At 43.2% G+C, this 16,600-nt stretch overlaps 1 protein-coding gene across 7 annotated transcripts in view; it reads left to right on the top strand.

Annotated features, from left to right (window-relative positions):
* Nucleotides 1-16,600, top strand: part of LOC126249755 (serine/threonine-protein kinase NIM1) — a 518,432-nt gene that overhangs the window by 491,538 nt on the left and 10,294 nt on the right. For all 7 annotated transcript variants that reach the window (XM_049951438.1, XM_049951437.1, XM_049951443.1 and 4 more), the window contains 2 exons: nt 3,876-3,984; nt 12,311-12,553. In XM_049951438.1, coding sequence (XP_049807395.1) covers nt 3,876-3,984; nt 12,311-12,553 — 352 coding nt within the window. The remainder of the gene's footprint in view (nt 1-3,875; nt 3,985-12,310; nt 12,554-16,600) is intronic.

Below are 16,600 nucleotides of genomic sequence, written 5' to 3'. Positions count from 1 at the left end.
AAGATCTCCGGATCTGTCCCCCATTGAGCATGTTTGGGACTGGATGAAGCGTCGTCTCACGCGGTCTGCACGTCCAGCACGAACGCTGGTCCATCTGAGGCGCCAGGTGGAAATGGCATGGCAAGCCGTTCCACAGGACTACATCCAGCATCTCTACGATCGTCTCCATGGGAGAATAGCAGCCTGCATTGCTGCGAAAGGTGAATATACACTGTACTAGTGCCGACATTGTACATACTCTGTTGCCTGTGTCTATGTGCCTGTGGTTCTGTCAGTGTGATCATGTGATGTATCTGACCCCAGGAATGTGTCAATAAAGTTTCCCCTTCCTGGGACAATGAATTCACGGTGTTCTTATTTCAATTTCCAGGAGTGTATTACTTCCTCCCACATACGTCTCGCAAAATTACCAAGACGTTAAAATTCGAGAGATTACAATTCATATGCAGCTTTACTATCATCCTTCCCACTTGCTATTCGGTAACGTAACGTGGGAAAACATATTGGTGCCAGAAGCTGACTGCGGAGTATGGATGTACACGTAGTAAGAGCTCAAATGTCCGCATCTCGTGGTCGTGCGGTAGCGTTCTCGCTTCCCACGCCCGGGTTCCCGGGTTCGATTCCCGGCGGGGTCAGGGATTTTCTCTGCCTCGTGATGACTGGGTGTTGTGTGCTGTCCTTAGGTTAGTTAGGTTTAAGTAGTTCTAAGTTCTAGGGGACTAATGACCATAGATGTTAAGTCCCATAGTGCTCAGAGCCATTTGAACCATTTTTGAAGGGCTCAAATCTCGATGTCAACACTACGTACCTTCCGCCAAACATAACATGCTTCGTCTTCGCTTACAAATTCACAGGTAAAATGTTTCGCTAAAGATTGTAAGTCGCTTTGCTGTGTCATTCATTTGCTCATAAGTTATTTTTTACGTTCCATAACAACCTTTTCAGAAAATAAATAAAATTCACTTCTCCATAAGTCTGTGAATTATTACAGTTTATATATATGCACAGATAAGCCGGAACATTATGAGCACCGACCTATCGATATAAACCCGTTCAGGCTTTAGCAGCGTCACCTGCCGAGGAATGACTGCTAGTCAGACACACGCTAGGTGCATTCAGTATCAGTGAGCGTGCTCTCCGTGTGTGGAATGAGGAGAGCGAGCGATCTATCTGTATTTGACCGATGGCAGATTGCGATGGCCCGGGGGCTCGGCATGAGCATTCGGAAACTGCACGACTTGTTGGATGTTAGAGGAATGGAATGCTGTTGCGAAACGAGGCGAAAACAAGGTGAAACGACGTCCAAATGTCGTAGGTTGGGCGGACTGGTAAAACAAGACATGCGGCGAACTGTGACAGACCTAACGCCAGACTATAATGCTTGACAGAGCGCAAGTGTGCCTGAACACACAGTGCACCGAACACTCCTAACGATGGGCCTACTCAGCAGACGACCCATCAATGTGCCTACGTTAACACCACGACATCGGCACCTACGACTGAAATGGGCGGGTGACCATTGGCACTGGACGTTGGAGCAGTGACAGAGCGTTGTATGGTCTGATGAATCCCGATACCTTCTTCATCATGCCTATGGGTGGGCGCGAATCGTCGTCTTCCAGGGGAACAGCTCTTTGACACATGTACTGCGCGGCGGAGACAAGATGGCGGCGCATCCATTGTGCTTTGGGGAACATTCACGTGGGCATCCTTGGGTTGAGGGGAGCTCGTGCAAGGCACCACGACGGCGAAGGAATATCGTACACTGGCTGTAGACTACGTACACCCCTTCATGACGATCATGTCAGGAGTGTAATGGAGTGGTTCAAGGAACATAGTATCGAGGACCAGTTGAAGTGCTGGTCTCCTAACTCGCCAGATCTGAACCCAATCGAACACATTCGGGATATGACTCGATGTGGCGTCAGAGATATTTGACCCCTCCCCGGAATCTATGGGAATTAGGTGACTTGTGTGTGCAGATGTGTTGTAAACTCCCTCCAGCGACCTACCAACACCTCATTACTTCCATGCCACGACGCGTCGCCGTTGTCATCTGTACGAAATATGAACATACCGGCCAGTAGGCAGGTGGTCATAATGTTCCAGCTGATCGGTGTAAATCCTTCAATTTTCTACCCAAAATTATTTTAATGTTTATCAAAACTAGACATGATTGTCTCAATGGGAATTCCGCGATCGTTCATTAAATAAAATATGGCGTTTCAGTCTTCGATCGCTATTCTTTATTTTCAATTACCGGTTTCGGGCTAGCTGCCTATCTTCAGACCTGTCAGACAAAGTTAAAAATGTAATTAATAAGAGAGATACAGTTAGTGATAGAAATATCTTATTTTACAAAAAGAAATTATGGAACGTATTAAATGCCAACAGCCCATATGTTGTAGTTACAGAGTAACATGTCCGTACAGAACACTCGGTTCGCTGTCATAGTAAATTAAGTTTCAATCTGTTAAAACCTTATATCGCAGTTTTTAAGAGTAACCTGATTGGTAACAGTAAAAAGTGCCCTCTACCTGTAACAATTATGCATCTGTTATTATTTCACCGTATATATTAATGGCGAATATTCTTTTAAATAAAACAATTTTTAAGGTAATAACATATGAATAATCTTTTTTGAGTGGACCATGAAACGAAAAATTTACATTAATTTAAAATTTCTTTATAAAGAAACATAAAATGTAATTAAAATGTAGATATTCTTCCGAAAATGTGCGTTTCCTCTTCTTTGTTTTGATTGGTGGTGGAGTGGATTTCCCTACGTCAGAACGTATACAACGCCACGCCAAGTCTTCCGCCGCGCCCAATCACCTCGCCGCCAGTAAGCTGAGGGCCGTTCCGCTGCAGTTGTTTCTTACTGGGGCGTGCTGTTGCATTCAGTTGCAGCGGAACGGCCCTCAGCTTACTGGCGGCGAGGTGATTGGGCGCGGCGGAAGACTTGGCGTGGCGTTGTATACGTTCTGACGTAGGGAAATCCACTCCACCACCAATCAAAACAAAGAAGAGGAAACGCACATTCTCGGAAGAATATCTACATTTTAATTATATTTTGTTTCTTTATAAAGAAATTTTAAATTAATGTAAATTTTTCGTTTCATGGTCCACTCAAAAAGATTATTCATATGTAATTACCTTAAAAATTGTTTTATTAAAAATAATATTCAACATTAATATATACGGTGAAATAATAACAGATGCACAATTGTTATAGGTAGAGGGCACTTTTTACTGTTACCAATCAGGTTACTCTTAAAAACTGTGATATAAGGTTTTAACAGATTGAAATTTACTTTACTTATGACAGCGAACCGAGTGTTCTGTGCGGGCAAGTTACTCTGTAACTACAATATATGGTATGTTGGCATTTAATACGTTCCAAAATTTCTTTTTGTAAACTAAAATATTTCTATCACTAAATGTATCTCTCTTATTAATTACATTTTTAACTTTGTCTAACAGATCTGAAGATGGACAGCTAGCCCGAAACCGGTAATTGAAAATAAAGAATAGCGATCGAAGACTGAAACGCCATATTTTATTTTAATGTTGTCACAGTTTACTTCAAATTAACTGCTAATTCTACTACAAAATAAAAATCACTTCATTTTCCAGCAGTAAATGGAGTAGGTGTTTCCGAAATTATTTCTTTCTTTCTGTAACTTGCAAGTTCTCCAGTGTAAAGTTATTAGCTGTATGTCAAATATTGTGAGTCACAGAAAACGCAACGAAGAGTCTGCATCAGCCATCTCTATATGTCTTCAGTCTTTTCACTACTTGCTCTGAAAGTCTGAATATCATGATGGTACTGAAGTCCTTCTAGGAAAAATAATGCGCTGTGTGTTTCATTTCAGCATGATAATAACTTTATTCATCGAGATATCAAAGCGGAAAACGTGTTCTTCTCATCACCAGGAGTTGTAAAATTGGGGGATTTCGGCTTCAGCACGCAGCTTACTGCAGGCAAGTAAAAAACGTGTTTCACTTTCTTACATATACTTCACTATTCCACGCACATTTAATAAGTAATTCCATGTTTCACTTCAAAACACTACAGTACTAATTACATATTTCTAGAATTAATTGTACAGATACTTTATAATGACAAAGATATAAAGCCCGTGTGTCTTAGCGAAAGCCACAATTTTCCAGACAAACAGCTCCACAATGGTCCAATGAGAGACCTGCATTTCAAATTCTTTTGAAGAAAGCAACGAGGTTTGACCAGATTAAAATTTCTTCATGAATAATTACAGAAAATTTCTAAAGGAGCTTATGTGTGACACTCTTGAACTTTATTAATCCTTGTTATTGAAGCTGCTATTTCGCTGACATGGAAATCTTTCTTTTTCAGATTTTGGGAGTAGATACAACGTAAAGTCAATACCAGTAATTACAGTAATACTATGGTAATAGGCCTCATGACTTTCATTAAACCGACTAATTCAAAAATAAGAAGGAAACTTAATAATTTATGGTGTAATAAAAAGCGAATAAAGTAAGAAATATTTTACTGGAAACAGTATTCCGTGGACGTGCAATGAAATTGTTCTGTTTGACGGCTGTGTATCGTTATTTGAAGTTATGAGATACTGTCATTTATTATTTTCATCGTAACGCTTTAGGATTTTTCCACCGCGTAATACAGTACAATTCTGTTCATGATTTGGAACTACTCTTGCAACAATTCAAAGTTTGGGAACTGATTCAAACCTGTCCAACGCTCCTTCTCTGCTTTGTTAATCACGATATCTCTAATCTGCCACTACGAGTGTTTCATGAACGTGTTGAGGTATTTTCTATAAGACTGTGAGCATTTATTGGACTATGTAAGAACTGAAGACTGTCCAGTGTAGATGTTACTGGGAGAAGTCTCAGGAATGGCGGCTCCTATTTCCATAGTCACGCGGAAGAACGAACTTTTCTCCACCGGTAACAAAACCGAAACAGAAACAAAGATATATTAAATTTTGGCCATTCACTATCGCTTTGAAAGACGTGGCTCTAAGAAAATAGTAAAAGAACTCTAGATATTTTAGTCAGTCACACTCATTTTTGTTTGACCCACTCTGATAGGTATAACATTCTAGACGTCGATATGGAATCGTGACAAACCTGCGACGGAACGTAACGTTCCATTGACAGCAGTTTCATGATAGACAATTTTTTCTGCTCCTTAATATTTGTGTATGTAAGTGACTAGACACTGAAAGCCTATTAACACACGAGAATGAAAGTCTGTTCATAAGTGAGAACTTTCTAAACAATATCTAGCAAATATACAAACTGTGGAACTAAAGGGGAAAGCGGTAGCTTATTATATACTACATGTGTTGCTTATGCCTACCGGTACGTGCAGCAACACGTAAGAAATTCATACTCTGACTCGAGCAGGGAAAAAAATCGTTACTAACGGCACAGCAGAAGCGGTAGGTATTATTCCAATATTCTTATTTAGATTTTTGTAATGTCCACTTCTTTTGAGTTTTATTAAATATTTTGTGTGTTATTGTATAAAGTCATTTGCACGATAAGCTACTTTACTTTCTTACTTTTGTTAATGTAAATTCCTGATGTAAAGACGCATTCTTTTTGAATCGTGTAGGAACACGCAAAAACTTCCGTAATTATTTCAGATCATAACTAAGAGTTACTAATTATATATCATTTTATTCTACTAATTTGTTATGTTAAAGCCGGCCGGTGTGGCCGTGCGGTTCTAGGCGCTTCAGTCTGGAACCGCGTGACCGCTACGGTCGCAGGTTCGAATCCTGCCTCGGGCATGGATGTTTGTGATGTCCTTAGGTTTATCTAGTTCTAAGTTCTAGGGGACTAATGACCTCAGCAGTTGAGTCCCATAGTGCTCAGAGCCATTTGAACCATTTTTTGTTATGTTAAAATAAGTATCACTTTACATGGAAACGTCTCCATTATAGAAAAAATCTATATATTTGTCATTTATAGTACACAGGTTTTACGACCACGTCCTATGGCTTATCCAGTATAGAGACTTTCCATAGCAAGCAGAAATGAAAATTTCGGTTGAAGTTCAAAAATGGCTCTGAGCACTATGGGACTTAACATCTGAGGTCAGCAGTCCCCTAGAACTTAGAACTACTTACACCTAACTAACCTAAGGACATCACACACATCCATGCCCGAGGCAGGATTCGAACCTGCAACCGTAGCAGTCGCGCGGTTCCGGACTGCAGCGCCTAGAACCGCGTGGCCACCGCGGTCGGGTTCGGTTGAAGTATTCCGTCTGATAACACAAGATAAGTCGTAACTGAGTCCTTAGTTACTGCTTTTCATATATCCAGTATCAATAATATCACTGAATGAAGAATGTTCGGAAATGTCGTTCAATTTTGTCTAAAGGAAGAAACCAGACTGCAGTAGCAGCAGCAGATATCTGTTAGCTGTAACTTGGTTCCGGTGCGTAAATATCAATTACACAAGCTTAGCAGCACGAGCATAGCTGCCGTTGAGCTCAAGAACAACGTGACAAAATGCGATGACTCCACCCACTCGCTTAACAACTTTTCGCTTTTAACCTCATATGGGCCTTCAGCAGCAGTCAACAGATAAATAAGCAGAGAGCATAGTGATTTGATACTATCCACCAAGTCAGTAAAGCGTAGTTTCAAGTGGAGCTTGAATCATATTTATTAATATTAATGGCTATTTTGATAACCGCCTCAATTAAAAAGGCCCGCGTTCGCTTTTGGAAATTAGAGGACGGTTAAATTCTGTTAACGGACCGTGCGCCGATATTTTTTTGGCAAGGAGTTAATGATTAACAAGCTGCTCCCACCTACGTATCGTGCGAAACTCACCCAAATTTATATCACTGTGATTAGTTTCATCATAACACTACTGAAGTGAACATTATTGTTTTTACATTTCACCTGAGTACTTAGCTGCGGAGGCAGGCAGTCTTATAAATATAAATGCGTGATTACTTCAGGCGTAAACTGGACGTTAGTGTGGTACACCTGTGACGAACTGTCAGCGATACTTTGTCTATGTGATGTCACCGTTGACTGAGCACCGACCAGCCGCCGTGTCATCCTCTAGCAGTGACGTCATTTGGATGCGGTGTAACAGAGGATGGGATTGGTACACCGCTCACCCCACCATTGTCAGCTTCCCAGATCTGGGAGCCACTACTTCTCACTCAAATAGCTCCTCATATAGCAACACGAGGCTGAGATCACTCCGTTCCAGTCCTGATACGAGGGATAAATCCCTCTCAGTACCAGGAGCCGAACCCGGGTTCTAAGCAGAACTGGAAGAAGAAAAGAAGGAACATTGTGTTTAAGGTCCCGTCGACATCAAGGTCAAGAGAAGGCGCAATAGCTCGGATTGGGTCCAAAACTGGGAAGGAAATCGGCCGTTCTCTTTCAAAGGAACCACGCCAGCATTTGCCTGGAACGATTTAGGGAAATAATGGAAAATCTAAATCTGGATGGCCGGACGCGACTTTGAACCGTCTTCCTCCCGAATGCGAGTCCAGTGTAAACAACTGCGCTACCTCGCTCCGTTCCGCATAACAGTCAGAAACGCTGAGCCTTAGCTGAGGAGGAAGACAGTCGTATAAACACGAAGTCAAAATATAACTCTCACCAGGAGGCTATTGCTGTCAAAAATAAGTCACAGTTCTTAATTTATTTGTGTATCGTGCGAAATTCACCCAAATTTATATCACTGAGATTAGTGTCATCACAACACTATTGAAATGAACATTATTGTTTTTACATTTCACCTGAGTACTGAACTTACTGAATTATCCTATGCTCATAAAACATCCTGTCGACTACGAGGTCATTAGAGACAGAGGAAAAGTTCAGATTAGACTAAGCTAGGGATGGAATTCGTACGTGTTGTTTACGAAGGAAATACCACGAAAAGAGTCCAGTATTTTAACCACTACGCCACTTCGTCCGGCTATTTTATATCCGGGCTATATACCTCACAGTCTATGGGCTTTTGCGTCAAACTGTGTGATTCGCACTAATCTTTTCGTTTGATGATATACCAGATAATTTAGTGAATATTTTAACCAGCATACCCCAAAATTTGGCGATACCGAGTTAAACTATGTGACCACTCAGCGCTCGTGATCAAAAGGAGATGCGACATAACATTTTACCATGAGTTTGTTTGTGCCAGCTTGATATCCTCTGTGTGCATGGTTGTCTCTCGTATCTACTGGAGGCCTCAGCGAGAACTTTTTACTACCACTGCTTTTACGCTGCGATAAATGGCTGTTGGTGGTACACCATCCATTGTAGACACATTGCACAGTCCGCGTTGACGCATCAGAAAATCGAGCACTTTCATTCCAAGTGCAGTCAGGTTCAAAAATGGTTCAAATGGCTCTAAGCACTATGGGACTCAACTGCTGAGGTCATTAGTCCCCTAGAACTTAGAACTAGTTAAACCTAACTAACCTAAGGACGTCACAAACAACCATGCCCGAGGCAGGATTCGAACCTGCGACCGTGGTGGTCTTGCGGTTCCAGACTGCAGCGCCTTTAACCGCACGGCCACTTCGGCCGGCACAGTGCAGTCAGGCGCATGTATAAACACGATTCTCCTATCTACCGTTCTGTCACACGTTGATATCAACCCAGCTTACAGCGATGGCTCCATGTAACTGACTGGCACATACGCAACCATTTCACTGCCATGATTTAAGTTAACGGTGTAGGGTAGCAATGCAGACAGGTACAAGTTCTACACCATCCACAGCGCTCCAAAGCGACCAGTGTATTCTCTTGAGGTGGTGGCTAATATTTTGTTCCCTTAGCATACTTGAATTCTTTTCCTTCCGAATGAGAGTGAGGAGCCGCCGACCGATAGGCTTTTGAGGTAAATACCTTTCCACTGTTTACAAAATTTTACGAACTATCTTTAGTTTCTTAAACTTGCAATAACTGCAGAACTTGGTTAAGCAACCTGCTTATTAGAGTTGTAAATCTACCGAAGGTTACCGCAGTCATCGTAAATAAGCGTAGACTACAGTTGTTTTCCTAGTATCTTTGGTCAGTTAAGGTCGTTCCCGCATTACCTGTACGTTACAGGTATTGCATGCCTATCGGACGTTACCTCATATCGTTCGCTATCAGTGTCTTACTAGATTCCCCTAAAAACCGGAAGCATTGAACCCCCTAGATACTGACTGAGGATATACAAAGGGCCGGGTAACCTACGGAACATTTTTGTTTTGTATTGTTATCCTCCTGTATGTTACTTAAAAGTAAGTAGTATTTTCAGAAAAGTGGAACTGTTAATGCTTAATTCAGGTTTTATTCGAAAACTGTTGACTTGTAGCTTGAAACAGTGGTATGTTGTGGTAAAAATTAAAAAACCAACTATACATATTTATCACATAGCGCTAGAAAACGCAATATCGTCAACAAAAGGCAAAATAAAAAAATTCAAAACAAAAATACATCAGATATCGCTTCAATACTTCGTCCAACTTCTACAGGGTGAACATTAGCAAAATCAATAAACTACATGGACAGATTCCTGACTGGAAATGGAGAAATAAATGATCTGTGAACATGTGTCCGAAAATGCGTCGTTTTCAAGGTAGATAGCGCTGACGAATGACAATTCCTCTATCCATGTGCTGTGTGTTCCTTATGTATTCCCTGTGTGATTGACGCAACGTACTGTAAGCATCAGAACAGTCCGGGATTCATGTCGAGAACAAACCAAGAGAGCGTTTGTGTACCGCCAAGCAGATGGAGACGGTCGAGAGGTGGCAGACACCAAACACATCACACAACATTTCAAGCCATTTCTGGGCGTGTGTGTGATCATTGGTCCTTTCACACAGACGAACGTGCGTGGAGGCGGTGGACTGTGCGTATACCAGATATGGAGGACCGGTTTCTACAGGACACTGAGACGAATCCTAGTACAAGTTCCAGGCAAGTGGCCTGCCAACGTGGTGTGAGCTGAAGTACGATTATGTGTATCCTACATAATAACCGATACTATCACTATCACTTGCAACGAGTGCAAGGTTTCTCAGCAGCAGATTTCGCTCTACAGCAGGGCTTAACAACTGGCCGGTTTTGAGCACGAGTACTCGCGTCTGCTCAGGCACGTGCTCGCGAGCAGCTGCAAGGTCGCGGAGTGGGGAGGGAGGGGAAATGCGCGCGCACGTTTGAATAGGGCTGCAGCGTGACTATTGAATTCGCGTCGACTGTGTAACGTTTAAAGTACTACGATCAGCTCGTAACAGTCACTTCGCTGGTTAACAATCATGTGAAGTCGCCGTTGTGTAACCCCAACCATGCTTTCGCAGTTCAATCCCCATTGGGAGGAATTGTATCTGTTTACTGAAAAAGATGGTGTTGCAAAATGATTAGTATGTCACAATACGCTGAATTCTTTTACGAAATTTAATTTGCAGCGGCATTATATGTCGTACCACGCGAAAGACTACGGACGTGGAAAATGTGATTGACCAGATCGTGCACAGAAAGTTATTAAGCTTAAAAGGAAGCTATCTGAAGAAGATCTGGACGACGAAGAAAAATCAACTGAGGCAGCTCTCAGAGTGGGTTACAAAATTGCTTTGCTTTTAGCAAAATCCCTGCGCCCCTTAACTGATGGCGATTTAATAAAAGAATGTTTGGTAGCTGCAGCGGAACATTTGTGTCCATCTCAAGTTGACCAGTTTCTGATTGTGCCATTATCTAACATGACCATTATGCGTCGCATACAGGACATGGCAGACGACGTACAGAGCCAGTTTGCAAATATCTGTAAAGATTTTATGGCGTATTCTCTAGCTCTGGACGAAAGTGTTGATATCACTGGAACAGCGCAGCTTGCCATATTTATTAGAGGTGTTAATAGAGATCTTCAGGTGAGGGAGGAGCTCCTCGATGTAGTAGCCATGAAGAACACTACAACCGGAGGTGATATTTTAAGTAGTGTTGAAGAAAGTGTTGAAAATATAGGATTGTCGTGGAATTCTTTAGTTTCAGTGTCTACAGATGGTAGAGGCATACACTAATCTAATAAAATTATGAGGCACGTGTACATTCTCCTTTATTTGTTTCATTTGTCGCAGTAATAATTCGTGAGTGATATCCCTGCAGGTGGCCGCGGATTTACATTGACTGGCGGCAGCTGTTGTGTACCCCACGTGACTCTCCCCACTCTCCGCTCTGGTCCGGTAGTGGGGGTAACGTGCTCGCGCTGCTCCGTGCTCGCGCCTTGCTGCTCACAGCTTGCTCCGTGAGCACGTATGTTGAGAAGCCCTGCTCTACAGGAAGGATTTTGTCGATGGTTTTTGCACCAGGCCATCAAAATTATGGGATATTTGTCATCAGTCCTCTTAACTCGTGAAGCAGTCTTTACCAGAATTGGTACCATCAATCTGCATAATCGTCAACTGTGGGCTACAGACAATCCTCTGTGACTGGTTGAGTCTTCTCCTGAGCATCGGTTCAGCATCGGCGTGTGGGCAGGGATTCTTGCGACCAGTTATTATTCCACAACGCGTCGACGGAGGAACGTACCTGATCTTCCTGCGGAATACTTTCTTTGCTGCTCGATAATGTGCCTTTGACAGTACGATAAGTTATGTGGTTTCTGAATGACGGAGCACCATCCCACTTCCGCATTACTTTTCGACGACACCTCATCATCGTCTTCCTGGTACGTTGGATATGATGCGGAGGCCCTTGAGCATGGCTTGTTCGATTACTGGACATAACCCCTCTGGATTTTTACCTATGGGGGAATCTGAAAAACGTTGCGTAAGCTGAACCTGTTCTTGAAGTGCTGACCTTTCAACAGCGTAATCACGACGACTGTGACACTATTCGGGGAAATCCCAGAACGTGCGAAAGAGTGCAGCAGTGCATGATGCGACGTGTGAACGCGTGCGGGGCATTCCATGGAGACCATTTTTAACATCCGTTTTGACGAGAATCCGATGTAGCTCTGTACTGTGTTCTGGGACGATTTGTTGTCATTGCACGCACACCGTCCACTGCCGGACGCAGGTTCGTTGGACCTTTTTTTCCTCCATTTCGAGTTATATGGAAGTATGAATTTACCATATGGATTCAAAGACAATGGGAGTAAAACAAACAACCGAATAAATAAGAAAAACAAAGAAGAACATCGGCTCCCAGATTCTCTCTTACACATTCATTTATGTTTTTACCTTACGAATGCTACCGATCCTACCGGCAATCCTCCCATATACTACGTCAGTTATGCAGCGCACAACTCTACGATTTATGTTTGACAGGCCGAGAGCAGCAGCTGACGACTTTTTGCGGATCACCACCATACGCGGCGCCGGAGCTGTTCCGCGATGAGTCGTACTTGGGCGCGCCCGTCGATACATGGGCGCTCGGCGTGCTGCTGTTCTTCATGGTGACGGGGCAGATGCCTTTCAAGGCGAACACCGTCGCTGCACTCAAGAAGCAGATACTCATCTGTAACTACAGCATGCCGCCATTCGTCTCACCAGCCTGCAAGCAGCTCATAGGTAACTAACTATACAATGTTAGTAGGGCAAAGCTGTTCCCAGTCGCTAAGGGACGCTACTATCGCCTGTATGGGTTTATATCGATAGTAGGTCGGTAGCTATAATGTTCTGTCTGACCAGTGTATACTGCACAGGGTTAATTGTACCTTCGGATTGCAGAAGACGACTCCACTACGCTACAATACATAAACAAAATACGCACACATTAGTGGATAGAGCATCTCTCCAATTTTTGAACTCTCGCTACAGGTGTTCTGTATGGGAATCGCTTCTGATACACTAAACGTCAATATGTGTACACAGTTCCCTGAAGTCGCTGCTGCCCTGGAAGGTACAATGATAGCATCCCGTTCTGAAAATCTATTCACTGAGTTGCCTTTATGCAGGCGAGAACTAGTTTGATGTGGCAATATGGAGCGCATTATTTTTCTGTATGTTCTGACACTTTTTCCTCACAGTAACACGATTCGGAAATTGGAAAGATGCTATGTCCACTGATACTTGTCATTTTTCCGTATGTCTTTTAGTTTTCGCGAAGTCTTGTACTGAAACGTTAGAGGTGCCATATACTGAGAAACACAAGTTCCAGACATAGCTATTCAACACGGAGGCAACGTCAGTGAACAATTTCTCTGAGCTTATCGCTAGTTTGGTTCCATCGAAGAATATAACCGAACATGGGTATCTAACCACGTCTACACACACCATTCCATAAAATACATTGTAAGTAAGTAAATAAATAAAAAAAAAGACGCGACGCGAATGTGACGGAATGCGGTAGATGTGGTGTACAAGTACAGACAAACAAATTATTAAATTTCAGAAAAATATGACGAAATTTTCAAGAGAAATACCTTCACGAATTGATCAAGTCAACAACGCGTTTCTCCACCTCTGTCCCTTATGTAAGCAACTGTTTGGCTTAGCATTGATTAACAGAGTTTTTGGATGTCCTCATGAGAAACACCAGCCAAATTCTGTCCAACTGGTGCGTCAGATTTTCAAAATCGCGAGCCTGTTGGAGGGTACTGTCCATAACGCTCCAAACGTCCTCAATTGGGGAGAGATGCGGCGATCTTGTTGGCAACAAAATGAGATTCAGTTCGAAGTGTGACTCATCACTGAAGGCCATTCTACTCTAGGCAATGAGATTCCAGGCTAAAGACGTGTCTGGAGAAGCCGCGGGCAGCGGCAGGCTACCAACATGACTCCCATCCGCCATAAGCCCAAAAGCCAGAAGTGATGGTCTTAGGTGCCATTTCTTTTCATAACAGGACCACCTTAGTTGCCATCCGCAGCATCCTTACAGCACAGCGGTAAATCGACGATATTCTGCGCCCAGTTTTGTTGCCCTTCATGGAAAACCAAGTTGGGCTTACATTTCAGCAATATAATGCCCGCCCGCTAATGGCGAGGGTTTCTACTGATTGTTTAAGAGCTTGTAAAACTCTACCTTGGCTAGCAAGATCGCAGGTTCCTCCCCAATCAATAATGGTTCAAATGGCTCTAAGCGCTATGGGACTTGACATCTGAGGTCATCAGTCCCCCTAGACTCAAAACTACTTAAACCTAAGGACACCACACACATCCACATCCGAGGCAGGATTCGAACCTGCGACCGCAGCAGCAGCGCGGTTCCGGACTGAAGCGCCTGGAAGCATTCGGCCAGCCCCCTCTCCAATCGAGAAGGATTACAACATTGTGGACAGTGCCCTTCCAACCGGCTCGGAATTTCGACGATCTGACGCGCCAGTTGGCCCGTATTTGGCAGATATCCCTCAGGAGGACATCCATTAGCTCCATTAATCAATGCCAAGCCGAATAACTGATTGCATAAGGGGCAGAGTTGGATCAACGCGTTATTGACTTGCTGAACTTGTTAAGCACTTTCTCGTGAATAAATCATCCATTTTTTATGAAATTTGATATTTGTTTGTTTGTACATGTACATTACGTCTGCAGATTTCCATCCCATTCCGATAATTCCTTCGTAGCACGCCTTTTTTTTTACGAGGTCTATTCAAAAAATTCCGGAACTTCGTCCACAAATTTCGTTTACGCTTACCTTTTATTTTTGTTCATGGTCTTCTTCGAAATACTCTCCTCTACAATTGATTCCCCGCTCCCAAAGCCGTTTCCACTTCCGGAAGCAGGCTTGATACGCCTCTTGCTGGATCACACGAAACGCCGTCTGTGAATTTTCTTTCATCTAGTATGTAGTCGCAAATCTTTGTCCTTTCAAGGGGGTTTTCTACTTTGAAAATAAAAGAAAGATCGCAGGTGCCAGGTCTGGAGAGTACGGAGGATGAGGCAGCACAGTGCTTTCGTTATTTGTGCAATAGCCACGCACCAACAGGGATGCATGTGCGAGTGCGTTACCGTGATGCAAGAACCATAAATTGTCTCACCACATTTCAGGCCGTCTCCTTCTGACATTTATCACAGGCGTCGCAACACGTCCCGATAGTATTATCGAGTAACAGTTTCTACCTGTCATGAATTCATGATTATCTAATCCTTAGCCGGTCGCGGTGGTCTCGCGGTTCTAGGCGCTCAGTCCGGAACCGCGCGACTGCTACGGTCGCAGGTTCGAATCCTGCCTCGGGCATGGATGTGTGTGATGTCCTTAGGTTGGTTAGGTTTAAGTAGTTCTAAGTTCTAGGGGACTGATGACCGCAGATGTTAAGTCCCATAGTGCTCAGAGCCATTTGAACCATTTTTGAATCTAATCCTTAAAAGTCAAAGAAAACTATCAGCATGGTTTTGACATTTGACCTGACGAGTCTTTTTTGGTCTTGGAGACCGCACTTTGGTCCCAGCATCATAACCGTAGAGCCACGTCTCATCACCAATTATGATCCTCTTAAGGAACATCTCGTTGTCCTGTGCACGATCCAAAAGCTCTTCACAGATTGCTAGGTGAAGATCTTTCTGGTCCTTACTCACGAGTCGTGGGAGGAACTTGGCACTGACATGATGCATTCCAGTATTCTGTGTCTGGATTTCATGACATGATCGACTGAGATGTTATATTCTTCTGTAATCTCTCGGAAACTCAGTCTTAAATTGGCACACACAATTTCGTTGACGTTCCTTACATGAACGTCGTCGGTAGACGTCGAAAGGCGTTCTGAACGACGGTCATCTTTAAGTTCCGTCCGGCCATTTTTAAACGGTGTGAACCATTCGTAACACCGAGTATGGCTTCAGCAGTCATCACCGTACACTTTCCGCATCCTTTGGTGCGTCTCTGTAAAGGTTTTCTTGAGTTTCACGCGAAATTTAATGCAGACACCTTGCTCCTGTAACTCTGTGATCTCTAAATTCGCAAACTGTGTGACACAACGTTTTACGCAATACAGCACTGAGAAATAAGTAAGCGACATACAACGATGAAACTTCCGACAGTTACACATTAAACACTGTCGTGTGCAGGGATGAGAGCCACATTTCGCTCCAGCTCACCAATAGTGCGAAATTACGAAAGTTTCGAAATTTTTTCGAAAGACCTCGTAGTGTTTATTTTCAACACAGTGAAACTTGTAGCGAAGTCTTGTGTTTATTATTATAACCAATCGTGTTAAACTTGTACTGTTCGAGATTTCTCATTTGAAAGTAAGTAGCCACTCTCCACACACATGAGACATGATGAAAGAAATGGTGCTACAATTTGAACTACCGTGTGGAAAAAGGTTTCAAACTGACGCCGTTTGGCCCTCCAGATGTAGGTTTTCTAGGCGAGAGACCGTTAAACGCTTACTTTCCTTCTCTTACAAATTGATTACTGCGTGGGCCAACCAGTCATCGTACAGTATTAGAATATGAATAGTAATAATCGTTTACTTCCTTACAGGGTGTATTTTTTCTTGTGAGCTGACTGGTTTCTAGGTTAGGTTACCTGATGCAGCGCCTAGCAGCCGGGAAGCCGAGGACGGAGACGAGTCGACCGCCGTGACTGGATCCGACAGCTTGACGCACCGAGAGTTATTAACTTGACGCGCTCTGCCTTGTACGGCCTCTCGCAGTTTGGGACACGTCGTTTGCATT

This window comes from Schistocerca nitens, chromosome 3 (assembly GCF_023898315.1).
Source record: "Schistocerca nitens isolate TAMUIC-IGC-003100 chromosome 3, iqSchNite1.1, whole genome shotgun sequence".
Classification (NCBI taxonomy): domain Eukaryota; kingdom Metazoa; phylum Arthropoda; class Insecta; order Orthoptera; family Acrididae; genus Schistocerca; species Schistocerca nitens.
The sequence above is the reverse complement of the archived record's forward strand: the minus strand, read 5'-3'. Positions and strand labels throughout refer to the sequence as shown.